At 44.4% G+C, this 26,514-nt stretch overlaps 2 protein-coding genes across 2 annotated transcripts; both read right to left on the bottom strand.

Moving 5' to 3' along the window:
* Window positions 1-1,815: 1,815 nt before the first annotated feature.
* LOC123053062 (probable aldo-keto reductase 2) lies at window positions 1,816-7,818 on the bottom strand. Its single transcript, XM_044476443.1, has 5 exons — window positions 7,462-7,818; window positions 7,175-7,375; window positions 5,866-6,038; window positions 5,672-5,774; window positions 1,816-2,406 (listed from the first exon to the last, which is right to left on the bottom strand). The coding sequence occupies exons 1-5, from the start codon at window positions 7,687-7,689 to the stop codon at window positions 2,068-2,070; spliced, it is 1,044 nt and encodes a 347-aa protein (XP_044332378.1). The 5' UTR covers window positions 7,690-7,818; the 3' UTR covers window positions 1,816-2,067.
* A 2,953-nt stretch (window positions 7,819-10,771) lies between these two features.
* Window positions 10,772-24,919, bottom strand: LOC123053060 (importin beta-like SAD2). Its single transcript, XM_044476442.1, has 22 exons — window positions 24,593-24,919; window positions 22,993-23,128; window positions 22,832-22,919; window positions 21,803-21,955; window positions 21,492-21,654; window positions 21,226-21,410; window positions 20,977-21,150; window positions 20,340-20,485; window positions 20,116-20,239; window positions 19,861-20,041; window positions 18,204-18,363; window positions 18,088-18,129; window positions 17,898-18,016; window positions 17,607-17,805; window positions 16,924-17,055; window positions 15,337-15,440; window positions 15,066-15,245; window positions 13,354-13,493; window positions 13,124-13,263; window positions 12,644-12,798; window positions 11,594-11,726; window positions 10,772-11,508 (listed from the first exon to the last, which is right to left on the bottom strand). Exons 1-22 carry the CDS (start codon window positions 24,680-24,682, stop codon window positions 11,357-11,359), a joined length of 3,096 nt encoding a protein of 1,031 aa, XP_044332377.1. The 5' UTR covers window positions 24,683-24,919; the 3' UTR covers window positions 10,772-11,356.
* Window positions 24,920-26,514: the final 1,595 nt, after the last annotated feature.

The following is a 26,514-nucleotide window of genomic DNA, read 5'->3' as shown; positions in this document are numbered from 1 at the left end:
GCCGCCCTCGAGGAGGCCCTGCAGCACGCACTGGAGGCTAGCCGCCTCGAGGAGGATGCGCACTGGGATGGGCTGGAGCAAGCCCTTGCCCTGTCGGCAGCGGGGGGCTCTGTCCACACCCCGCTCTTCGTGCCACCACCGCCACCGTCGCCGCCTGTCCAGCCCAAGCCGGAGCCGGAGCCGACGCGTAAGCGCTCCCCGCCTCCACCCACTTGGCCGGAGGAGGCCTACTCGTGGACGGGCCAGTACCGTGAGTGGGTGAGCGCGCCTCCCGTCCACTTCGCCGCGACGCCGGAGGAGGAGGCGGCCCACCTCGAGCGATGGAAGGAGCACTGGCTCCGCCAGGAGCAGGCCGACGGCGAGGAGCAGATGCGCTACGACGCCATGCTCCAACGCGACGCGGAGGCGCTCCGGCTCGAGGAGAAGGAGGAGCGCGCGCGGCTTGCCGCAATGCCGCCGCCCCAGCAGACGCCGGAGGAGGCTGCCCTGGCAGCGTACCAGGCGGCGTTCGGGTGGGCTGGCCCTGCTCCGGTCTTCATCGACCTCACCGACGACGGCGGCGTCGACGGCAAGGGCAAGAGCAAGGCCAACGACGTCTAGGGCAGCGTGCCGGGCGGCAGCAGGCAGGCGCAGACTTTTATTAATGTTTTATTTAATGTTTATTAGATTTAGGTGGACTTTGACGGGCGTTTGACCGGCCACTTTATGTTTAATTATGTTTATTTATGTTTATTTCGTGTAACTTTTTTTTTCACGGCGGTACATTTGGATCGGCCTCCCCGTTGGGCGGTCAAGCCGGCCCATTTTAAAATACGAACGCGCACGTCCGCCTGGCCGATCCAAACGGACAAAAAGCGAACAAAGCGCGCGTCCGTTTGGGTCGCCCCGTTAGAGTTGCTCTAAGGGAGCTGTATTGCTTACCGGCAGATCTGGGAATCTGCTCCTCGTCCCCGAGCACGAAGTGATTCAACTTGTTTGAGTTGTTTGAGCGGTGGCGGTCCTTCTACGGGCGACGCCGTGTTCAGGAAATGGCCGGATCCAGTCGCTGGCATTCATGCACCCACCTGCACGATCTCCGAGAATGCGTACCGGTCTTCTACACCCAAAAGTTGCATGGTCCGTGATCCTGCATGTTCGAGCCAAAAGTCGCATGATACAGTGCCTTGTGTCAGAACGTACTATCAGCTTTCAGCTTCATATACGTTGCAAACAGAACTCCAATACCCCACTATACTCTAACTAGCACTATCCTGGTGCGAATCGCGAAGGGCTGTGCGCCGCAGATGTCGCTGCGTAGCCATCCTAGTGTTTTTGGCTGTACTTATTAACACCGCCTTCACTGAAGAAGAGAATAGAGTCGCCATCTCCGCTGTTGATGGAGAGGTTGCAGAATACGTTGCCGCCACACTACAAGTGGTCGAGGGAGGGCGTGAGGGGTTGATGCACGCAATCAAACACGTCAAGGGTGATTCTCCAGTCAAGATGATAAACGTCCACAAGAAGTACTTCCTTCGTAAAAATATATAATAGCGTTTAGATAAGAGAAGGAGTACTTTTACATTGCTCCAGAACCAAGCTAGGGCCAGTTCTTTTGGTGGCTTTCAGAATAAGCTGCCCTCTACTTAGTTTATTCTAGAATAAGCTGGTAGGAGGCAGCTTATTCTGGAAGCCCAAAAAAGGCAGTCTTCGCTCCTATCTTCCAAACTGGATTGTTTGGGCATGTAAAGGCTGAACTATCTATGGTAACCACTGTTGGTCTCTGCACCACTGCACATACTCTGCCAACGGTTTAATTACATAATTTAAACAGGATTATTCGTTCTGCCGACATATTAATATCACACATCACTTGTATTTTGTTGGTCAATACAATACAGAAGCCTTGGTAGCAATGACATTGTTTTAAGCAGGAGTAAATCGGTAACCAAGCATAACATACACACGTCACAGCTCAGCTCATATACATGCATCTGCAGAAATGGAAAACGAAATCCTGGGTTCAACTGTACCCTGCTTTTACCTTCTCACCAAAAGTAAACACTGTAGTTGTTGAAGAGATGAAACTGTCTACTCAGCTTTCCAAGATGACAATGGAGGGGTCTCAGACTCCCTCCAAGTACTAGCCATTGGAGGGTACCTGTCACCCTGGACATCACCTGCAGCCGCGTAAGACTCGAGTTCAGCCATTTCCTCTGGTGTGAGCCTCACAGCTAATGCTCCCATATTTTGGTTGAAATTTTCAATTTTTGTTGTCCCAGGTATGGGGCAAACATCGCTTCCCTGATGGTGAACCCAAGCCAAGGCAAGTTGTGATGGTGTGCATCCTTTCCTTGTGGCCATCGCATCAACACGCTCAAATATCTGGGCATTCTTCTCGAGACTCTCTGGTTGAAATCTAGGTAAATTCTGTAGAAGTATAAAGTTATCAGTAAAAGATCAAACTGGTAGTACAAGTTCCACTTCAGTTTTATAGGAGAAATGGACAAGTCTTGTATGTACACTCATGCCAGTTCACAAAAAAACTGTGATTTTAGACAATAATATGGTCCTCGCAGCATTTTTATTATAATATACTTTGTTACCAGTAGCTTTACAAGTTCAAATGCTAGTTGACAATTTTTTTCGAATTTGCATGAACAGTCAAAATGGTAATTCCCCCCCTCTCTGGTATGACCATTTACCGGGGCACACCAGTAAGGCCGGTAACTGACCAATAACCAAAAATATCGGCCAGTTACCAAAACTTTCGGCACAACGCAAAGCCGGCAATAGAGTAACAGCTACTGCCCCCGGGGAAGATGACAGATAGGGAGGCAGAAGTGCTAAGGAGCAGGGAACAAAAGAGCAATCATCGGAGTGACAGAGTACAAGAGCGGACACACTGTAATACCATGTAGTAGACTACTAACACTTGCCACACACCATTGCATTTCATTGATCACGAATAACTAGAGTAAATGGATTACATGAGGTAACCTTAAAGAGAGTAGATAATAGACCGTGATGATAGAGTACCATGCATACATGCAGGACATGCCACACAAAGCAGGTGCAGGTCTAACACATGTATCCAATCCAGAAACATTTGGTCAATGTACCCTTGCAAATGTATGCGATTGTGAATCAATGCAAGCATGGTAATTGCTGTGGTACCTTTGCAAAGAGGTGAAACAGGATCAATTTATCATTGGTACCCAATATTTTGAGGGACACCTAAACTACCCCCAAGGTGGAAAATGCTGAAATAAGGCACAAAATGTTGAAATATATTGCCAACCATTCGCCATCAGTTCAGACTTTGTATGAACTGATTGATGCATGAATTAGATATGGTATCAGAGCCAAGAGGTCGCAAGTTCAAGACTCGACAAACACATTTTTGAATAAAAATAATTGCAGCCTACATTGATGCCATATCTAAGGCTAGGAGCAGCCTAGGCGTGATGGGATGTGGAAATATAATGCTCACCATTCTGCATTAGTTCGGACTTTTGGATGAACTCCTTGTGCATGAGATCAATACAAAACACAGCGACAAGATTTGCTATTCATCTAATAATATACACCCAAGAATTTATTTTCAAAATTTTCAACCACAGAAGTGCTCCATTTGAACTTTGACATCTTTGCAATGGCACCATAGGAATTACCGTGTTTGAAGTGATACATTAATAATTACCTTTGTAGTGGTACATCGACAATTTATCGAATAAGATATCAGTACCACAAGTTTTGGTGTTTGACTAGACATATGTCCAAAACAACTACTTTTTGCAAGGCAATGCTTTAAAAAAGTTTCCATAGGATCAAGGGAATGAGGATCATTCCCATCATGCATAAGCATAATATTTGGATCATTGCACATTTAGAAATCTGATGACAATGAAGAACTAAGAGCATCTCCAAACGCGCCCCCAACAAGCCCCCCCCCCCCCGGGCCCTTTTTTATCGCCGGCGCCGAAAAATCGGCCCAGACGCGCCCCCAGAAGCCCATTTTTCGCCGGTTAGGGCCGAATTTGGCGCCGGCGGACCCAGGCCGAACCCGGCGCGCTGGGGGCGCCGGGGGAAACGTTTTTGGCGCGAAAACTGGCGGGCCTGCCAAGTCAGCGACTCGGCGCCATTGTCGTCCTCATCAACTCGGTTCCCGCGGGAATCAATGCGAAGGCTGTCGTGCTGCCGCACCGGTCAGCCTCCATTGATGCCTCACGGGCGGCGCAGTGAAGGCGCGCGGCGACGCGCGTCCCGCCAGCTCCCGCCACGCGTACACACGCCGGCCGTCCTCTCGCCGCCCACACCCAGCTATAAAAGCCACCCTTCCCTCACCGATGAGCTCACACTCGATCGCCACAGAACCCTCTCCCCTCTCGACCTCTCACCGCCCGACGCTTATCTCTCCTCTCTCCCACTCCGACGAGCATGGCTGAGCGCTACCCAGGCGACGGTGCGGCGGCCAACAACTACGGCCGCTGCCACCTGCACGAGGACGAGGCGCGCCTCCTCTACGAGGCCGACTACCCGGCCCCGCCGGACATGCGAGTGTCGGGCGCCTGGAGGCCCAGCGCCAGCGGCGTCCCGGTGCCTCCGGCACCCACCGGAGCTGAACGGCGGGCCGAGATCGCCCGCATCCGGTCGTCGCTGCCGGCGGAGACGCGGAACCAGCCGACGTACGCCCCCGACAGCAACACGCTATGGACGGCGTACTTCGAACGCCGCCACGAGGAGCAGCTCGCCTCCACCAACGGCGTCGAGCCCCGCGGCCGCCTCAACTCCGACGGGAGGCGCCAATGGTGGGGCGTCCCCGGCCGTACCCTCGAAGCCGTCCTCGAGTACATCGAGTCCGGCAACACGCCGCGCTTGGAGTACCCGGTGGCCCCCTCCTTCTCTCGCCGCTGCGGCAGCTCCTGGACGCCGCGACGAATGGAGACGGCGACCTCCTCGTCGTCGGGGTCCCTGTCCTCCGGATCGCCGGCACTCCGCCCCGTCAAGCCGGAGCCACAGGAGACGCCGCTCCGGCTCCGCACCCGCGGCGGCGCCCTGGTCATCAACGAGGGCGGCGGTCGCCCCTCCCTTCCCTCGTCCCGTCTCGTCCGGCCGAAGACCGAGCCGGGGCTGCTCCCTGTGAAGGAGCATGAGGACATGGCCGCCAACGACGAGACCGCCCTCAGATGGGCGCGGGAGGACTATGTCTGCTAGGAGATGGCGCGCCAACGCCGCGCCCTCGAGGAGATCTACGCTCGGCGCCGCGGCCATGAGGAGGGCGGCGTCGTCGTCCTCGACGACAACGACGAGGAGGCGCCCGGGCCGTCCAACCCCCCACGCATCGGCGACGCTGGTCAGGGCTGCAGCAGGGACGGCGGCGGCCCACAGAACGGCGGCGGCGGCGGCGCAGTAGTAGTTTTAGTTGTCGATTTAGTTGTTTTAAATTATGTTTGTTAGTTTTTGTACAAATATCAATGAAATCGCCTAGTTTGGCCGAAGTTCTGCTGTGTTTGGACGAATTTCGGCCGAGTTCGGTTTTAAAAAACCGGTGTCTGGGGCGGCGGCTGGGAAACCGGCCGCCCCCAAGCCGATTTTATCGCCGGTTCGCCCCCAAGCGGCGCTATTTCAGGCCCCTGGGGGCCGAACGGCTGGAGATGCTCTAAGTTGCAGCCACAATGTCATGGGAAGTCACCTTGCGGAAGTCCTGGTCTGATAGTGAGTCAACCAATTTTGCTCCTTTTGAGAAGAATCCTCTACCAAGTGGGCTGTAAGCAACAATTCCAATTCCAAGTTCTCTGAAATTTACAAGTAAAATGATTATGATAAATAAAGCGCCCGACTTTTCAACAAACAAAATGCCCTGGATCCCTGGTTTTTGTATAATACCTGCAAGTTGGAATTATGTCTTCTTCGACATCTCTTGACCACAGTGACCACTCCATCTGAACTGCAGTGATAGGATGAATAGCATGAGCCCTCCTGATTGTTGATGCAGATGCTTCAGATAATCCGATGTATTTTATTTTTCCTTCTTCAACAAGCTTCTTGAGTTCTCCAACCTAATAAGGTGGCAAGTAAATTTAGTTGCCAACATAAAAAAACAAAGGCATGGCTTACATCATATAACAACATAATAAAGTGAGAACAAAAGGACCAGTCCGACAGTTGTGTGTACAGATAAAGGACAGCCATAAGACACCAACCGTCCGGTGAACCAGCCTCCACCAACCATCTCTCTGTTCTAAGAAATTTGACTTCTCTCACTTCCAATCTACACTCTCCACTTGTATGTACGTATTCATAACTATAACCACAACAAATATAAAAACCACTCCAAAAACACAAACGAGAGCACGACTTCCTCCTTCACCGACAAAGCGGTGGAGGACGGCAGCGCCACGATCCGGATCTCACTCCATCGGATCCACCGGCCGGCGCCAAGAACCAGTCACTGCCGGACTTGCTCATCGCGGTGTGTGGAGGAGAGGAGAGGACAGGTGAGGTGGCGGTGTGACGAGAGGAGAGGAGATGGGGTTGGTCGGCACGCCAGCCTGCTTAAATAGCAGGGCAGGCAGACCGATGCCACTTCAATGCGACGCAGCGGCCGAAGTAGGTTTCTCGGTTGCCACGTCGATGTGAACGCCGGCACATTCAACCCTTCGGTCACGTCCGTCTGCCCATCAATTCGGGTAGGCGGACGTCCAGTCGCATCCGCTCTGCATCCGTGCTGAGCGGCATGGATGTGCGGCGAGGTTTCTGGAGCAGAAGGTGCTGGAAGGGTTTGGGCGGGGTCGTGTAGTCTGACGCAAACGTAGCACGAGTCCATACGCCCGCAAACCTTCCCTGGGTTTGGTACCGGTTTGTGGGAATTCGGACGTCCGAACGCGTCCACGGGCGTTTAAGGGACACCATTGAATGGCAAAATGTCCGGACAAGCCAGCCCGAACGTTTAGGGGAGGTTTGGTGATCGGCGTTGGAGTGGAGTTGCCCTAAAGGACAACCGTAAGACACCAACCATCCGGTGAACCAGCCTCCACCAACCCACTCTCTGTTCTAAGAAAAAATTGAGTTCTCTCACCAGCAGTCCCCACTCTCCAATTGTATGTACGTATCCATAACTAAAACCACAACAAATTTAAAAGTCACTACAAAAAAACAAACAAACCAAAAAAATAGTTGGGGACATGAGACTCACCGTGACCTCGATAGGCACCCTGGTGTCGACGCGGTGCTGGTAGTAAAGGTCAATGCAGCTGACGCCGAGCCGCTTGAGGCTGCCCTCGCACGCCGCCCGCACGTAGGCCGGATCCCCGCGAACCTCCCGCTTGCCGTCGGCGAACGAGATGCCGAACTTGGTGGCCAGCTCTACCCTCTCCCTCACGCCCCCCAGCAGCGCCTGTCACGAGCAGAGCATTACATCGAGCGCCTTTAGTGCGCGTTCATAAATCAAAGATCTGAGCATGATTGCAGCACATAACCGACCTTGCTGAGCAGGATCTCGCTGGTGTGCGGCCCGTAGATGTCGGAGGAGTCGAGCAGGGTGACGCCGGCGTCGACGGCGTGGTGGATGAGCGCGACCATGTCTGGCTCGGGCTTGGGCGGGCCGTAGAAGGCGGACATACCCATGCAGCCGAGGCCCTGCGCCGAGACCTCCATACCCTGGGAGCCCAGCTTCAGGCGCGGCACCACCGTAGCAGGAGCGGTCGCCATGATCGTCAAGGTAGTGCTCCCCGCTGGTCTGGGTGTTTCCGGATAGTAGTAGTTTTGGTGTGGCTCTGACGTAAATGGGGAGCAGCTAGGCGTTCTCGAAGCTTTTTATTGTTCGTGCGAGGGTATGAGATGTTCTGACTTCTGAGGTTGGTGGAATGGCGGCATCAGTGTGGGACAGCCAGAGAAGGTAGTTTTTCACCTCCAGCTGACCGTCTCATTCCTTCACCGTGCAAACTGGCCATATTAACGGTAATGTCATCTGGCCATTTGTTGGGGGCGGCAAGCTTACGCACTTTCCTGATGGTTTTAGTTTTTTTTTTGGAACATCAGTACAGACGCAAGCGCTCATACACACGCGCATACACTCACCCTATGAACACACACGCACACCCTACCCCTATGAGCATCTCCGAGAGACTGAGCCGGCATATCATCTTGAGATTTACGAAGTCACCGTAGGCGCCTCGTCGTCGATGGGAACGTCTCCTTCCACTGAAAACGCATCGCCGGAAATCCTGAAATAAATCCAGGAATAATGCAAGCACCAGGACTTGAACCCTAGTGGGCTAAGATACCACTGTCCCTCTAACCATCCAACCACAGGTTGGTTTGCCCTGATGGTTTTAGTTGTGATGTGAAACTAAATGGTGACAATTTTAGAAGGAAAACGCTCTTATCTGAAGAAACTGTCACCCCTCGTATAACTAAAACTGCTATCTAAACATTAGCTAATGTCAACCCCTCCTAGTGGATTTTCGCCGGTTAAGAGGGTCATATACTAAATACTCCCTCCGTTTCCAAATACAAGTCTTTTTAGAGATTTCAATAAGTGACTACGTACGGAGTAAAATGAGTGAATCTACACTCTAAAATATGTCTATATGCATCCGTATGTTGTAGTCCATTTGAAATGTCTAAACAGACTTATATTTAAGAACGGAGGGAGTATTACCTATCATTAAAAAATACAAAAAATAAAAATTACATCTAAGTCCATAGGGTGTTGAAGTCTTTAACCCCGTTTTAGCATAGCAAACTTGTTGAAACTCATGAACTTATAGAAGCAATAATCAAGAATTCAGTCAATAACTCAATATAGATCAAAAGAGGTTGGTCGTCATGATCTACATATCAAATCGCTGCCTCGGATTAAAAACACCGGAGAGGGCATGTAGAACGCCCCGGGTCCGGGCAGCTAGAGAATAAGGGCCATTATGCTAGTCGTTCCTTATACGGTATAATTAATTTCAGAGGAGTACAACCTGTTTGGAAGGTTTGGATACCCCCTTGAGGGCACATATCTTTCTCTGGTTATTAGCTCACAACAAGGTACAAAAGATAACTTGAAGAAAAGGCATGTTGCTAAAATTACAGTCCATTCAGCATTTAGCTTTTGACTATGTGGTTGCCTCCAATGTTAGGCCAATTATCTCTAGTTTCTGTGAAGTTTCAATAGGTCTTTGAATCTATTGCCGTGTTTTGGACAGCCAATAAAAAAGCACCTAGTTCTAACTATGTCACTGTTTGGTATGAAGTATCTGAAAACATAGGAATAGCATGTCTTTTACAATGTCTTCGGGATGGACATCAAACGGATTTGGTGAAGAATCCTGAAAAGCGAAAACGGTTAGAACTTGGGTGATTTTTTGCCCTCCGGAAGAAAGAGCAAATGGAGTGTTCATGCTCTCACTTAACAATAATGCTGAGAGCACCCCTGCCTCTACAAGGTGGTTGAGAAAGGTCAATATCATGAACCAGTTAGATGAACTGGGGAGTTATCTCTCATGTGGATGACCATTCATTGTCTCACATCTTAGGAGATGGAGATGAGCTAATTCACCACCAAGAAGCGAGAAGATCTCATGGAAGCAAGCCTTCCTAGCCCAGCATCAATCATTGAATCTGATTGTTAGTCACCACTTCCCGTAGCGGCGGACAAGGAGTTGAGAGCTTCCTGTTTTCTTCTCTCTCCTCGCGTCGACGTCGTTCTTTGCAATATGTAGTACTCCCTCCGTTAACAAATATAAGTCCTTCTAAATTTTTTCTGATTCAGATGTATATAGATGCATTTTAATGTGTTTGTTCATTCATTTCAATTCGTATGTAGCTTATATTGAAATATCTAAAACATCTTATATTTGTTTATGGAGGGAGTATGATTTTATCTTCACTACACTTCGAATCTTTTGCGTGCTTGCAAGCAGTGCTCTGCCTTTTGCTTTAGCTCTCTGTTATTTACCGTTTTGCTAAACCTGAACATCCGTAGCATGTTGTACACCGGTTTTGTTCTTAATAACATGACCAGAAAAGTGACTCTGATTTTCTAAAAAGAGTACGAAAATGATAAATCCCAAATGTTCAAGATTTACCCATGGCAAATCAAACATTTTTATGTCAACTTTAGTTGACGCGAGGATGGCGGGTTTAGTTGAGAAACACTGTAATTTTCTATGTTTGTTTTAAATTGCCATGCACCCCACGCATATATAAATTGTTATAAAGAATGTTTGTTTTGTCATGATCAAGACTCCCAGAAAATAACAAAATAATAAGATGAGAATCGTGATCGGGTAGCTGGAGTGAAGGCATGGACTAGCTCTGTCAATCGGTCTACGCCTAACTCGTATAATGTTTATTTGATTTTTATACTCCCTTCTTTCATCTATATAAGATCTAATGTATTTTTTATGACCATCTTTAACTATTGATAAGATTAATAGAAGTACAAAGATGTATAATGTAAAAATTATATAATTAAAAGCTGCTTTCACATACGAATTTAACAATATGCTTTATGTAACTTGCATGTCATATATTATTGCTCTAACATTTGGTCAAAATTAGCCTCAAAAAACGCATTAAACCCTATATAGATGAAAGTATATTTTAACATATTTTTTATAATGGAACAGAGTAAGTAGAAGCAAATATAATGCAAGCCGAATAGGTAAAGCACGTTGGGCTCGGCCATACTGGTCAGATCTCAAAGTATCCGTCTTCGTTCTTCCTTTGACTGCACTCGGTCATGCAGTGTACAGAATGCAACAAATCAGGAATGCTCATGATGATCGGACGACAAATATCACCCAAAAAAAATACTGTATTGCATGGTGGTGATGATAACCAAATCCAGGTTACCAGATGCAGGCAAAGTTTATTTCACCAGCCTCTGTCAAACCATAGAGACATGCTTGAGCGATGTTCAACAAATTGTACGGACAAAACTGGATTCACTGAATCCTGCAACGACAGAAAGAAAAAATGAAACCATCGTATTGGTAATCCACCGATAACCGCCCAATCATATACACTCTACACGGACCTTCCAGGCTATAAATCAACTTGGGGACGCGCCCCACCCACAGGGCTCATTTAACAAATTCCATCAACCAAACGGAGCCGGAGCTCTGGACCAAAACAGCATCATAACAAGTGTGTAGTATCATCCGTAGGGCTCGCACCGCCCATAAACAAATAGACCGAGGCTGCAAGAGATTATCCCACGATGGTTCTGTTGTTGACTTCTTCTATTCCAAGAATTGTGTGCCTCAGGCCTCCAAAAACAAGTAGACCAAGGCTGCAAAAACCCATTGCCTGCGATCACCAAATCACAGGCACTGGCCTGCAACAAAACTCAAGACAAACAACCGTTGCTATAATTCATTCATCACTGTGCATTTGCTTTCTCCAACTTCTCTTTCTCAATTTCAACTTTTCTTTCCTCGGCATGTTGAGCAACGCCATTAGCCAGTGCCTGGTAGTGAAAATCCAGTGTTTGCATAAGGCTCTGGAACCTGGCTGGGTCGGATGCTTGTACAGCTGGACAAAATAATTATTGCCTTGTCAGCAACTTTTGGGCACAATAAATACTGCAAAAGAATGTACAGTGGGAAATATTCTCTACCTTGGATGGTTCCAACAAAGAAGATAAATGGATCAACCTCATCTATCGGGGTCTGCAGCTCCTCGTCATCACTAAAATCATCATCAGAATCATCATCATCATCATCCTCATCATGGAGCTGAAAACCTCTTGCCTGAATTACCACAAGGGTGTAAAGAGTGATCACAGGGTGCTATAAAAACGCAAAGAAAATTATACCCAAAATGCTTATGTGACATCTTTGCTACAGGATCTTTTCACTTGTTCTTTGCAGACAACATTGTCAACAAAAGGAGACTGAGGTGTTCTTTCCAGTGCAGCTAAGGCACATGAACTGTGTCCGTGTACACAGGGAGGCAAAAGGCTCATCAAGCTGCTAACAGGCCTATGAAACAAGGGCAGGTGATTTTATGAAGCCACAAGTGAAGTGTGCGCTTTACTTAGCATCTTTCCCTAGAGTACCAAGTATTGAAGATAAAAATTTCATCTAAAGTACCGTTGGAGGTGTGCTATTCATGCAGATTAAGGCCCCAGCTCCCATTCGCCCCTGCCTACCAGAGGAGAGATCTTCTGTGAACCTCAGAAGTCCAAAGCAAGGTGAAGTTACCTGCCAATGCTACCCAACTTCCCAACATACATATATTTGAAGCAGCCCTTTCATCCCAGACCTCTCTTTCAGTGTTTCTATAGCCAATAACATTGTTTTTAGGACTTATTTACTAATCGCTGCCAGAATCAAGCATATTCTCTTCTGTATGCTTTTATGAGACAGGTCCAGATCCTCAAGACTTGGAAGGATCAGGAGCTGGTTGGCTGGAAAATTGGGATCTGGAACTCTACCAGGCAGTCTACGTATTTATGTAATGACCTCCTCTTGGCGATTCTCTGATGCTCATATTTGAAGGTAATAAGCACCTTCACCAGGGATTGCATTAGCTCTATTAACTATTCCATCATGACAAGCACTTGTAGATAAAATTAACATGGTGGGCATATATAAAATAAAAATTAAACCATGCCAATAAGATCTCCGAATGCAAATTTTACTCGAGACAAGGTAACAAAACAAACCTGTACTAGTTTCTGTATATTAAGACTATTTACTTCATCCTGATCTTCGTCATCAACCCCCATCTCCCCATCATCCTCATCCTCCTCATTCTCTTCTTCATCAGCATCAAATTCATCCACATCATCATCAGCAGCATCATTTTGCCTCTTAGATTCTGGTATATTAATGCAAAAGATTAAGATTTAACTGAAGAAGAAATTTAAGCATTTCACTAATACACTACATATATAAGTTCTATAACAGCAAAAGACAAAATAAAGTTGGAAGTCTTTGTATGTTATTTCCTTCTTTTTCTTGTATAAATATGCAGTGGGAGTCTCTCCTACTTTTTCTGACAGAATACAAGGAAACTCTTGATTTGCAAAAGTGTGAAACAATATATGGAAGTGCTTAATCAACCCGGTGCCTGAAATCTCAGGAATATAGGGTAGTTTTTCAAGGGCTAGCGCTTTATATCATACAATAAACAAGAGATGCACCTGCAACTTGCTCCTTGTATGCAACAAGCAGCTCAAGTGTTGCCTTGAAAATGCGTTCTAGAGCCTCTGCTGGAATATGATTAGCTGGAAGGCCAATAAGTGAAGTCAATCCTAAGCAGCAGACTTTCTTGTCATGCTCTCTGAAAATAAAGCGAAACACCATTTGTCGAGTCAGTACAGCAAATAAACACAAAGGAATCATTTTACAAGCAAGAGCTAATTAAACTTACCTTTTGAAGTTCACCCTCTTGCCACTTTTTTTCACTTGTTGTAACATGACAAACCAAAGATTGAAAATTTCTGTCGCAACTCCAAGTTTGTGCAACATTGCAAGTGTCAACGAGGGATTGTAGTAGAATACGTTAGCTATCTGCAGTAGGCATGGAGAGTGTGATAAGTAACTTTGCTGACTCAACATGAGAGGGCCAACCCACGCAATCAGTAGTATCATTTCTAGACACAGAAATCAGAAGGAACACATGGTCTGCCTACTATGACATGAGGTTGCTTCATACAATATGAAATACACAAATGTGCTCATTTAAGACACATGAAATTATATAGTGATTTTACTTTGAGCAATAGCTACGGACCTATGGCACTGTAGGCCAGAAATCAGAAGGAACACATGGTCTGCCTACTATGACATGAGGTTGCTTCATACAATATGAAATACACAAATGTGCTCATTTAAGACACATGAAATTATATAGTGATTTTACTTTGAGCAATAGCTACGGACCTATGGCACTGTAGGCCTAGAAAACCATATGTGCTTTACCTTCACAGGAAAAAAAATAACATTTTACAAACAAGAACAAGGCGTTATATATCTTGCTGCATTCTGAATATACCCCACACGTCAGAAATTATCTTCAGGAAAAAAGGCATGCAAAAATGAACCCCATGAACATGTAAAATGGTTGCTCCATATGAATCTAAAGTTTGAATCGACTGATCATAATGATTTTGGTTTATATAATTTCTTACAGAGCACAGTACGTACCCAACATAAAGCAGTTGGACAGTCTATCACATAGTTCAATAAACTGAGGTTAGTATTGCTGATTAGTTACTGTAAATCATGGCAAACAAGGTACTTCAATTACAGAAGCCCTGTTTGCAATCAAATTATTTTGAAAAAAAATGTATTTAAAATTGCAAAAAAAAATGTTGCATCTATGGAGTGGCAGAGCTCACAAGTGTTAACAGTTTTCTGCAGTATTAGCAAAACCCAGGTGAGTTTACCAACTAAATTATCCAGGAGAATTGTTTATTTTACTTTAACTCTCTGAAAGTCTGCAACAAGCCAATCTAAAATTAATTTAAATAAGATTGCATTCATGCATATATATAATTACCTGAGTGTATTTGGCTAGCTAGCTTTATAGTTTGTGGTAAGCAGTTAAAGTATTTAGGAGAGTATTTTTTTTACGGAACTCTTTGAACTCACCGGTCTACAAATAATTAACACAAGATTGCATGCATCCATGCACACTATTAAAATGCCACATTTTACAAGAATAGTCTTTCTTATATCCAAATGGCTCAAATTATTTAGAACTCTAATTTTCCAGAAACAATGGTGTTTCAAGAGAGCTCCAAAATATTATGTATCCAAACGGGGTCTTAATAGTTCGCTTTGGAAAAGTGACCAAAAGAAGGGAGGTAAAGGCAGGCCAACAGTTAACAGCTCAGGGTTACCAAACCAGGCTGCGGAATACATTTTAAGTTGATCATTTATGTTTAACACTACACTTAGATATCATCTATTTTTTAAGTACTACTCAAGTCTACTCTATACTCACAGACGACGTTACTTATGCACAACTGATACAGAAAAGCTAAAAACAGCAAAACCAAATAATGCATACTATGATAGAGACCTTTAGCTGGTCAGCATGTTTTGGAACAGATAAAGAGAATTATGCACATTTCATACCACTTGCACAAGGAGAGATTTCAGATAAGGCTTCTCTGCTCGACGGAGCCTATCAATCGTAAGCCTGAGATACGGCTCAACCCAATGATCAACTTGCCCTTTGCAGTTTTGAAAAAACACTTCAATGAGCTTGGGTGCCGGCACAATATCTGAATCTTCCATATTTTGGTCTGTCATAACCTAGAGAAATGTTGATATGCCACTGTAAGAGCAGAACTACTTAAACATTCAGAACAAATTAAAGCTAAAAATGAATCAAATCTACACTCACAGATGACAGTCCTTTCCATAAGCTTTGTTGATAATCAGGATCTTTGCAGGTAACAAAATGTTCAGTGCCACGAGAAATGTAATTGTCTAGTGGGACAAGAATATCTGCACGGCAACAAAAGTATTTAACAACGAGCTGCTGTAAAAAAATAATGTATGTCTATCAAAATTAATCCAACTGGTAGGAGATTGGCTACCAGGCCAGTTTGCTAACAAGTAGCCTAGCAGATAAGCACTTTATAATAACAGCCCACAGACCAGACCAGATACTGTACCAATTATGTCAAATGGAGCAAGAAAAGACACAACATGCCTGTTGTTTATATATATCTAAAAAGAGAAACAACACGCCAATGAATTAGCATTTTACCCAAAAGATATCAGATACCACTAAGCTAAATTACTGTTTTGGACATCATGATGCTGGTTTTGGACTTGTTTGGATGTTGCGTCGTCTTTCGTATATTATTATGATTTCTAAAAAATACCATAGTACCATAGAACTTTGAGATCTTTTGACGCAAAAGAAAATCATACTCTTCCGTCCCATATTAATTGACGCTCAAACGGATGTATCTAGCACTGAAATACGTCTAGATACATCCGTTTGAGCGTCAATTAGTATGGGACGGAGGTAACGGAGGTAGTACTTATAAACATGTTCATCCCAGATAACATGTCTTTCTAAAGCAAACTACGGATGTCACTTGACCTTTGATCCTCACCAAGCAATATTGTAACAGATGTGTACATGGTGGAAAAACTGTGGAGCATCCGTACTTGGTAGGGCAATGGTATCCACTACCTCATCAGACACAGTAAGGTGGAGATACATCACCAGTGACATATCTGGCTGGATAAACATCAAGAATAGACAGTATGTACCAGGGATACTTCATGGACACACTGTCCAACAAGACAAAGAGGTTTAACCCTTGGTGGGTGTCCCTCGCATGCAAACACTCGCATGAGAACTTCCTGTACCGGGGACATGCCCATGGCGACCAGGCGACCACCACCAGTCAGCAGCGAGAATCTTCCCACCCCAACATCAAGTGCTTATATGAAAAGAGCAAGCAGCTATGTTCATGTTGTTCTTCGAAGTTACTATTGTTTTTTGGTTTCCTGATTCTAAGGAAAACTCATCACTGAGAAATTATTTGGACATAACTAATCGATGAGCATGACAAAATCACATGCAAACTAGTCAGCTAATTAAGACACAGAGCAAAACAAATACAACTTGCAAACATAAAGGAAATGGAAAAATAATATAACAAGTAGCATGGTATCCAAATAACCAAATGAAGACACCACCAAGGAAAACTATGTTTTGGATGAAATATGACCATAGTACTTCAGTTATATCTCAAGCACTTAAAAAGGTGGCAAAGTGAGGGGTGTGAGTGGAGATAATCAAGGTAGTCTAGGAAAGTGCCAGTGATTTGGAAAGATTTTTTTCCTCAGAAGTGATAATTATTTGGACGCAGAAGGCGTAACAGACAAAAAGCAAGAAATGAGCATGATCTAGAATTCAGTTTCCAGTATATAGGAAATTTAATAGCAACCTGTTCAAAACTAGACTTACTCTCAAAGAAATCAATGGCCCAATCATTAAGAGCCTCCATCATCAATGGCCACAAGCTCCACATGTCCAAAGAAATTGTTGGTGAGTAAAAGGTCAGATAGGACACTATTTCTAGAACCTCTTCATAAACATCTGCAAAACAGAGTCGAATGCATCAGCACAAATTAAAGGAAGAAGAAACAAAGTTTATAAAATCAAAACTGATATTAACACAAAAAACGTCATCTCCCTCAAACCGCTAATAATTCTCGAGTTCTTACATCTTTCCTAGCACATTTAGGGGAGGGATGGTAGAGATAACTGTAACTACCTACAAGCTTCTAATGAGCTGAAAGGTTTTATCACTGTCATCAAAAGGAAAGTCTAAAGAAAGAGAAGACTACCACAATTCAGAAACCAATTATGTCTAAGTTCGCTTTAACTACATCTATACAAGCTTCTAATGAGCTGAAAGGTTTTATCAGTCATCAAAAGGAAAGTTTAAAGAAAGAGAAGACTACCACAATTCAGAAACCAATTATGTCTAAGTTCGCTTTAACTACATCTAGAGGAATCAATATCCTGAACAACCAAGATTAGTTCCAGTAAGGGACTAACAAAACTGATGTGTAAACAACCAGTTGAGGCTATACACATCCTTGAAATGTAACATGCTGCGTTGTTATAATTAGACAACAAAATACCTTGACCATCCGAAGTCAACATCCTGCGCAAAATAGGCAACAGAGTGGGCTCTATTTGGATAAAAAGATGGGGAAGACTGCTAATGGACTCAAGGATTGTGCTTAAAGCACGTAAGCAACCAACAGCAGCCAAAGCACCAGAGTCCTCTACTTCATCATCAGCTTCTGAACTAGCCATGCATCTCCAGAAGGCAGCAGCCTATAAAATTAGTAAGCATGAAGTTTCAGGAAGGTAGATTCAGTGCAGCATGTGACCATATTGAGTTAAACATAAATCAAGGGCCAACATACCAAACTCTGGCACAAGCCAAGGGCATATGGTGCCATCTCTTCACCAAATCTATCAACAATTGTCTCGAGAGTGAAAACAAGATCCTCATTCTCAACTTCACCCATAAGCTTAAAAAATTCTGCAAATAAAAAACAATCAAACCACAACAAAATCACCATTCCTACCAAGGTTGAATAAAGTAGTTCTTACCATCAAGAAGCTGTGGAAGGATAGGACGGATCTCATCCAGATCTGTAGAATGGAACAGAAATTGTAAGGAACAAACAGAACAAAGTTGATAACTGACTAGGTATCAAGAAGCTCACCCTTGCATGCTTCAACGAAAGAACGGAGAGCAAAGACTGAATCGACCCTGACAGGAAGTTCTGGATCACGCAAACCAGAGATAACACAATGCATAGCTTTGCGAAAATTGTCCTGGTCTGAGAAGGTGATGTGCGCATACTGCCCTGCCACCCATGCTGCCTATTGCCCATATAATATATTAGTCTGATGTCACATAGAAGTAGCGAGTACATCAAGGAAAACTTAGGGAAGGTGAGCATAACCATAGAAATAAAGAAAAATAAGAACTTTGATACTACTCCCTCCGTCCCATAATGTAAGACATTTCTTTACACTACGCTAGTGTAAAGAAACGTCTTAAATTATGAGACAGAGGGAGTAATTATTAAACAAATAAACTTGGATTATAACAGAGCATATAAAGTGTTCCATTAAAATAAACTTGAATAAAGGGTTCCCTAAGGATAGCAATTAATTAAAATATGACAATAGTGGTCACAATGTGCAGTCAACTTTTGAGATTGTGGTCAGCAGCTCATCTTCTCATGGACTAATACTAGACTTGATGGCATTCTGGTTAGGTTGCTGGCACCTAATATCAAGTAATCTAAGGCGGTAGCCCAGGTGCTGAGAGTAACACTTGGATCCAAGGTGGTTACAGTGCTCTCTCAGCTCAAGAGATTATTAGCATCTGTCACTTGAACTGCATCTGGACAAATTCCTTTTCTGATACAAGAGAAGACGCCATTTTCTGGCGCTTATCTCCCAAACTTCAGTAGTCCGGCTAAGTCAGAGCATAAGGATTCCTTCTCTGAACAAACTAACTTCCATTGTCCTCATTTATTTTGTTAAGATAATGTAGCGCTCAAGTGTTGATTCTTTGGCTTGAGCTGCAACACCATTGCTTGGCTGCAGGTTACCTTGCGCACTGTCAGCTCCCCAACCATGGTTTCTGTCCTCTATGCACAAGAGCCAGAGACGGTACAGCACTTCTTTGCGTGTTGCTCCTGGATCTGGCAGCTTTCAATCAGGACGACTGCATGCAGCTTGGAATATTCAGTTTGGAAGAAAGAGCCAGTTCTTTCAGGGCTATCAGCATGATATGAGAACGGTGGACAATGCTATCAAAACAGAAGTAGAACGTTGGAGGGCAAGCTTCACTTTAGGCTGTGAGAACTACTTAGATTAGCATTTTGTTTCATGTTGAAAAGTTGTGTGTCGTTCCCTAGTGAATTGCTGGCTCATGGCTAGACCATCCAGAACCTAAAGCACGCCCTTCAGCCCTTTCCTTAATGAGAACTTGTTGCAGGAATACATCCTCTGTTCCTAAATATAAGACGTTTTGGCGGTAGTGGATAGAATATTCACAAGACACAATTAATTGTGTTTGGTTTTAAGATGAAAAATTCACAGCACCTTTTCTTAAACTATTATACAGGCTGTTACAAAGAGCAATAGTGGACAGAGGTATCTTGGAAAAGTACAAGTGAACATGGTAGCTTTTGGACCTGAGGTGGGGCAAATTTCTGGGACAAATAAACATATTTCTAACTTTCTAATTAAAAAAGGTAGAACGCTTCAATGCACAGGCTTCAACAAATTGTACACATGATCTGAATGTTTAAACGATAATAAGGAACAAAAGGTAGAACTGCTGGCTAAGTTGGAGCATACTACCTTCGCACGCAAATGTCCAACATGACTACTGAACTCTGGAAAGACATGCTGAACTAACATTCGCTCTAGCTCAGCCTTGTACGGATCAGTTTGTTTCAGCCTATCACATAATGTCCCAATGGCAAGAAGGGCACCATCTTTTTGGCGATAGGGCTTCACTTCAATTGATGCCTCATTATACCTACCAAGTTATTCTTGAATTAGGTAGCTCATAAGGTTGAGGATCACAGCACAAATCACAAAAACGATGCATACCTCATGAATATCTCCACAATGAATTGGATAAACTTTTGTAGGTTGCCTTTCCCCCGTTTTCTTACCAATTCGCTGACAAAATCCATAGCAGCTGTTCGAGGACTATACAAATCTTCAATTATATCTGTATGCAAAAAAAATGGCATCATGAGTAAACAGATGAACACTGAGAATAGTGCATGTTACCTTACATCATTGAGAGGAATTTGATCGTGCAATTTTACCATAGCCTTTCCGAACATACTCATGCGGATCTTCATCCCATAACATTTGGTCATTGTCATTGAAGCACATTAGTGGAAATATTATCTCAAAAAGAATTATGTCGATTTGTGGTTGCATCAGCTGATACATGCTGTTCTTTGTGAGACTGCAAGAACAAGTAACCCATTACAGTTAGTCACCGCACATTTAAAGATCACCAGGTACACATATTTTACGTGGTAGATAGAGTAAGTGATGCAACATGCATATGAGGAGATATCCAGTAAGCTACAGATAAATATGCCAAACAGGAAATTTTCAACATACAGCTAGTAAATGTCAAACAAAAAACAACTATGTTTAAAAAGAAAGAACATAAATCTAACAGTAGTTATTAAAGGTACATTCTGCTAGGCAAATTATACATTCACAGGAAAGATGGAAAATGAAAGAGAAATTGTAACATTAGTAATCTCAGTAGAGCAAGTTGCGTTGCTGAAATTATCTAACATGCATAGAGAGACATGCACAGCAAGCTCATGACTAGTGGGACATGCAGAAACCAGAAATTATGGAAGGTGGCAATCTGAACATTATGAAAGCTGGTTTGTCCTTTGGAAGTACATAATGCTGCTGCATAAAAAGTCTCCCACGAACCTGTTGGTGAGATATTGAAGGATAAGATTGATAACCCTATCAGGCAAATAGCCACCAGTGCGAATTGCATTGAGCAACTGTAGATGGCATCCCAGAATTTTTCCAGCATAGTTCTTTTGAAACATTTGAGCAAAAGCTTTACTCTCTGGTTTATGAACCTTCATATCAGCAAACCTGTCAATGACAAATGAGTAACCAAGTAAAAATAATGATTTAATGAAAAACAAACCAACTTCTTTCAATACTGACCGACTGTATAAACGGTTCAAGATATGGGTAATCCATTTCTTGACTTTCCACCAGCCCCAAGCTTTCCTAGCGTCAGGATCCGATGGTTGCCCTTCCAATGGAACTGGCCTTTCCAACAAGTTTAAGAATAGAACAATCCATGCATTGAAGATGTTTGGTTCAAACAGTTGCTTTGGAATTTCTAGCTGCAGAAAGCACATGACAAGAGCATAAGCGTACAAGAAAAAGGGGGAGGGAGGGGTAAATTACTAAGACCATGAACGTACATAAATTGAGGACCAGAATATTTTGCAGATCAGCTTGATCAAGTCAGCAACTTCAATTGGAGGATTGGCAATCTGGACAAGTGTGCTGAATATATTCAACAAACGAGGAAAACACTCCTCAACAATTTGATACAAAGGTATCCTTTCCTCCTCTGACTTGAACCTAAACCATGAGGCATATAAATAGGATAAGTGTGCCAACTCATATAGAAGTAAAACAAAAGCATTGTGCTGCAATGTCATCAAGACCAACAGCAAAATTTCAGTAAAGAAGATTTATGATAGATGGAAAAGGTGGTATGTATGCTCACTCATATTTCCGGGATAGGATCCTTAGCACATAAAGTGCTCCGAAAATTTGATCCTGTGATTCCATGTTATGTGTAACCCAATGTAGAAGACTAGGCCAATGCTCAGGGTAATCCGCAAGGATCAAGGTCTTGATACTTTCTCCAAGCTGTGCTCTAAAGATATTCATGAAAGATGTGTCAATTATCCATATGTTTCTCATCAACAAATGCCAAATGTTATGCTTTCGCCATTAAGAAATTTTATAAAGACAAGAATATGTGAACTGGTATGGCTAGCCAAAAAAAATTACCATGTGGCCGCATTACAACTCGAGAAAATACTTTGTATAATGCTTCTCTACAAATGGAGGTTTAATACTGAGGAAAAAAAGGGAACAGATGCATTCAAGAACTAACAACAGGCCAGCGTCTATTATTACCCATAATGTGTTTCATGAAGGCAAAGTCAATATTTTTTTACTACATATTGCTTCTATTAGAAACAAAATGGAACTTCAAGCAGCATAAAGAAAAACATAAAAGCTTCATTTTTAATTGCAACTAGCTGGAAGATGAAGTATATGTAGGCCGAAACTAGAATTGGTCAACATTATTTTCCCTCCATTGGAGCTCTATGGTGAAGTCGGAGTCGCCCGTTCGAGGCAACCGGTGATGACGATGACGCTTGCGACTCCTCGGTGAATGTCTTTCTTTTTGCAGCTTCAGGTTTCATGTCGGTGGCCAGATTGGCCGCTGGTGCCCATGTCACATGGGTTGGGTTGTATTGGTTTTAGCTCGGTTTTCCGTCAATTAACCGGGCAATTCTCTTCTTATTAATCAATGAAAATGGCAAGTCTTTTGCCTCGTTTCAAAAAAAATACACCATTGAAAACTACAGGCACTGGAATTCAGTTTATCTGGTAAAAAAATTGACAATATAACAAAATAACCAAAAAAATGAGCAGTACAATTGTAGCAAGCAGCTATGACAGTAAAACGTTACTACTTGTTAAGGAAAGGACAGGTGGATTGCGGCAAAGTTATTTTTACCTTAGCAGTGGAGGCAATTGAGTAACAAAGCCCAGTATATTCTCACGAACCATAGACTTGTCACCTTCTGGAATTTTACGTGTTTCATCTACAGAAAGGAAGAAAAATTGTCAAGTTACCAAAATGAAGGGAACAATGCCCAGGTATTACCCTCCACGTACCAGGATCAATAGGTGACCAGGCTTTTGAAACAAAGTTCTTGAAGTGAATGCTTGCGACCTGTCTCACAGCCATATCACAACTTCCATCTACGATGATCTGTAACAATCTCACCAGATGTTGTTGCGTATACTGAAGCTGCAGGAATCACAGGAACTTCAGTACAAGGGTCCGAAATGAAATAATATATGCATATAGCATCGCAACATGTATAGAACAAAGAAGACAGGAAACACTGAATAAGAATGAACAATGCAAAACAAAATGGCCAGCTTAGTTAGAGCATTCTGCATTATTCCTTTGGGTATGTTAATCCATTTCTCATCCTTGGAAAAGGGGTAGTTATTCATCAATCAAAAACAAATGCAAATTAAGTTTCTAAGAAAAACAAGAACATATGAGCAGCTTTGCAATCTTCTGAGTCCATGGTAACTTTCTATTTAAAAATACTAAATCTTCCATGAGTGTTGGTTTTGGCTCAAATTCTTGTTAGCGCATATTGTAGTATTGAAATACACTATTATACAATAAAAGAACAAAAACAAGTTTGAACTTCAGAAAACACAGCAGCAGTCGCTTCATATATGATTAATAACTATAGGCAAACACACTTACAATAGGTTATTAAGGCAACCGGGTAGATTTGTCTGTTCTGTATACAGATCAGCTTGAATACAGTTTCAACACTGATGGTCTTACACTCAGTACGCTCTCATGAACAATAATTTCAATTACATAATATGTAAACAAGCGCTGTCCAAAATGCAGTGCACTCGAGAGCGTCATTACAACAAATATAACGATATAGCAAACAGCTCCTTCTATGCACGGAAGTTGGCTAAGAAACTCTCTTCACAGACAGTTCGTCCAAGTGGAGGTGTGCAGATAGCTAAAAGGAAGGATATTATCACTCTGCTCCAACAAATTTACAATCTTGTGAAAAGATTTGACTGCATCCTTACAAAGCATATTATATTGTGACATTAAAAAGGAAGGGAGAAAACAAGCACCACTGTGATGTACAAATGTTCATCGTTAAATAAGTGCTCTGTGTGTGGAGTACATGATTATATGCCACTAAAAGATTTAAAATTTATATGCTGTCTTATAGTTTGAGCTGTAATGGCAGCCTGCTTGATTGAACAGGTTGCTAAGCCTACCAACTCTGAGGTGTTCATGAGCTGGAAGTCAATAATGCCACTCGCATGAGCTAATAACACTGAGCATAGCTCCACAACAAAGTCGAACTAGATGACAACGGGCAGCAAGCATCAAACCGGTCCAGAAGTGAAGCTCATACAGATCACCGGTACAAACTGATCCAATTCAGTAACCTAGCTCCAGATCACGGAAAACATAGCAACAGCAATCAACTCGACACGGAACAGAGAAGATGTGTTGACGTGACTGGTTCGATTGAGCAGGATTCCACGGCAAAACGGAACAGCGTAGAGGCGCGAGGCAGTGATCCGACGAACCCCTACCCCCAATCCAACCCCTTCCGCCGCGGCAGGAACCCCAGGCTCCCGATAGCGGCGTCGACGATGCAAGCAACGGAGCGAGAGGCTAGAGCGGCATCAAGGCGGCAGTGGAGGGGCTAACCTGCTCGAGGCTGGCCTCAGCGGCTTTGCGCTCCTCGGGGGCGTGGCTGAGCGCCGCGCGCAGCACCAGGGTCAGGTTGGACAGATCCATCGCGGCGGGCCGGCCGAGCTCGAGCAGCGACGGCGGCGGCGGCAGGGCGGGAGGGGCGAGGCCGCAACCCCGAACTAGGGTTCTCGATCGGCGACGCGGGGTGGTGGAGAAGGAGGGGGGCGGGGGTGGGGTGGCGAGTGGGCAGAGTCGGGGTCGCCTCCTCCCACTTCTGGCCTCGCGGTCGCGGAGACCTGGGGGAGTTGAGAAGCGTGCGTGCGTGCGCGCCGCACCGTGCCGTGCGTGCTCGAGGCAGAGAAAGGAGGGGTGGATCAGTGGAGTAGTGGTGGGTATTTAAATCTAGGGTTTGGTCGAGGGGTTTTGCTCGGCCGAGCCCGAGCAAGAGCAAGCCCGGCCTGCTGCGCGTGTGCCGCTGCTACGACCACCCCCCACCTGCCGGCAGCAGCAAAGGCCCTCGTCCGAACCCGAGGCCCAGTATTAAGGGTGAAATTTTGGATCCGATTAATATACTCCTAGATGGATAAATGTTCATACCATATCATACTCCCTCCGTCCCAAAATTCTTGTCTTAGATTTGTCTAAATACAGATGTATCAAGTCACGTTTTAGTATTAGATACATCCATATCTAGACAAATCTAAGACAAGAATTTTGGGACGGAGGGAGTATTTCGCATTCTTTTGGATGGTCATTTATGGGAGCATTGCATGTGTTGCGTCCTAGTGACGTCACGTGTCGCACTTTGTTGAAGTGGTTTTTTTGAACGAAGTATTTTTCTAACTTTTTGGCCAAGTTGAGCATGAACTGACCCCGTTTTTTGAAAGAAAAAATTATCTTACCTTTTTGGTCACGACAATATCCCCGGTGTCTCTTTTGCATGGGAGACGCATGGTCCCTAGCGTTTCCCCCTGGCTCACATATTGTGTTGGCTCGTTGTAGCAAAGGGGGAAACACTATGGAAACCCCCCTGCCCCCGACCCAGAACGTCACAGACCATGTCGTTTTCTTCTGATAAGTCATCCAGTCGCGCGGGCCCAGCCCACCCCATCTTCCCTATCCTCCCTATCTTCTTGTGGCGGCCGAGCGCACTAACAGAGAGGGATTCTCTCTCGCCCCTTCCCTCTCCCCTCGCCAAATATTCAAGATCTACTCACTCCACCACTCAAATTCATGGATCTGAGGGCCCTGGGCATCCTTGAGGTATTCTCCCCCATTCTCTCCATTTTTCAGTTGAATCCTCTTCTTATTATGCATTAATATTCAATGTTGGGTGGTGTTAGATGAGTAGATAATTTCTTTATTTTTGGAATTTTTTGTAGTTGGTGGACAATTTTAGAAGATTGGTAGGTACTAGATGATGTGTTCTTGAATATGTAGGCCATATTATTTCGGATTGGTGCTTGTACAGGCTATTCATATGTTGTCATAGGAACCCGCATGAAGAGAGATGATGAACTCTTCAGAGGTCATTTATGGGAGCATTGCACATGTTGCGTCCTAGTGTCGTCACGTGTCACGCTTTGTTAAAGTGGGGTTTTTCGTACGAAATTACTTTTCTAACTTTTTGGCTAAGTTAAGCACGAATTCACCCCGTTTGAAAAAATGTGTATCCGACCTTTTTTGGTCACGCCAACACGTCTCGTTTGCATGGGAGACATCATGGTCCCTGGTGTTTCCCCCTCGTCCACACATCATAGACCTCGGCTTTTACCCTCGACCCAAAACGCCACAGACCGTGGTGTTTTCTCCTGATAAGTCATCCAGCCGCGCGGGCCCAACCCACTCCATCTTCCCTATCCTCTGGCGACGATCGAGCTAACGCACGAACAGAGAGGGTTCTCTCTCGCCCCTTCCCTCACCCCTCACCAAATCCT

The sequence above is a fragment of the Triticum aestivum genome, chromosome 2D (genome assembly GCF_018294505.1).
Source record: "Triticum aestivum cultivar Chinese Spring chromosome 2D, IWGSC CS RefSeq v2.1, whole genome shotgun sequence".
Lineage (NCBI taxonomy): Eukaryota > Viridiplantae > Streptophyta > Magnoliopsida > Poales > Poaceae > Triticum > Triticum aestivum.
The sequence above is the reverse complement of the archived record's forward strand: the minus strand, read 5'-3'. Positions and strand labels throughout refer to the sequence as shown.

What these genes read in the sequence shown, in the direction of transcription:
- LOC123053062 (XM_044476443.1), bottom strand. Translation starts at nt 7,689, where the DNA reads ATGGCGACCGCTCCTGCTACGGTGGTGCCGCGCCTGAAGCTGGGCTCC. An exon ending in GCGAGATCCTGCTCAGCAAG is followed by an intron (nt 7,376 to 7,461) that starts GTCGGTTATGTG and finishes TGCTCGTGACAG; the next exon opens with GCGCTGCTGGGGGGCGTGAG. An exon ending in CAGACCAGGACTTCCGCAAG is followed by an intron (nt 2,407 to 5,671) that starts GTGACTTCCCAT and finishes ATACTTCTACAG; the next exon opens with AATTTACCTAGATTTCAACC.
- LOC123053060 (XM_044476442.1), bottom strand. Translation starts at nt 24,682, where the DNA reads ATGGATCTGTCCAACCTGACCCTGGTGCTGCGCGCGGCGCTCAGCCAC. An exon ending in TTGGACATTTGCGTGCGAAG is followed by an intron (nt 18,364 to 19,860) that starts GTAGTATGCTCC and finishes TATGGGCAATAG; the next exon opens with GCAGCATGGGTGGCAGGGCA. An exon ending in GTTGACTTCGGATGGTCAAG is followed by an intron (nt 17,056 to 17,606) that starts GTATTTTGTTGT and finishes TCTGTTTTGCAG; the next exon opens with ATGTTTATGAAGAGGTTCTA.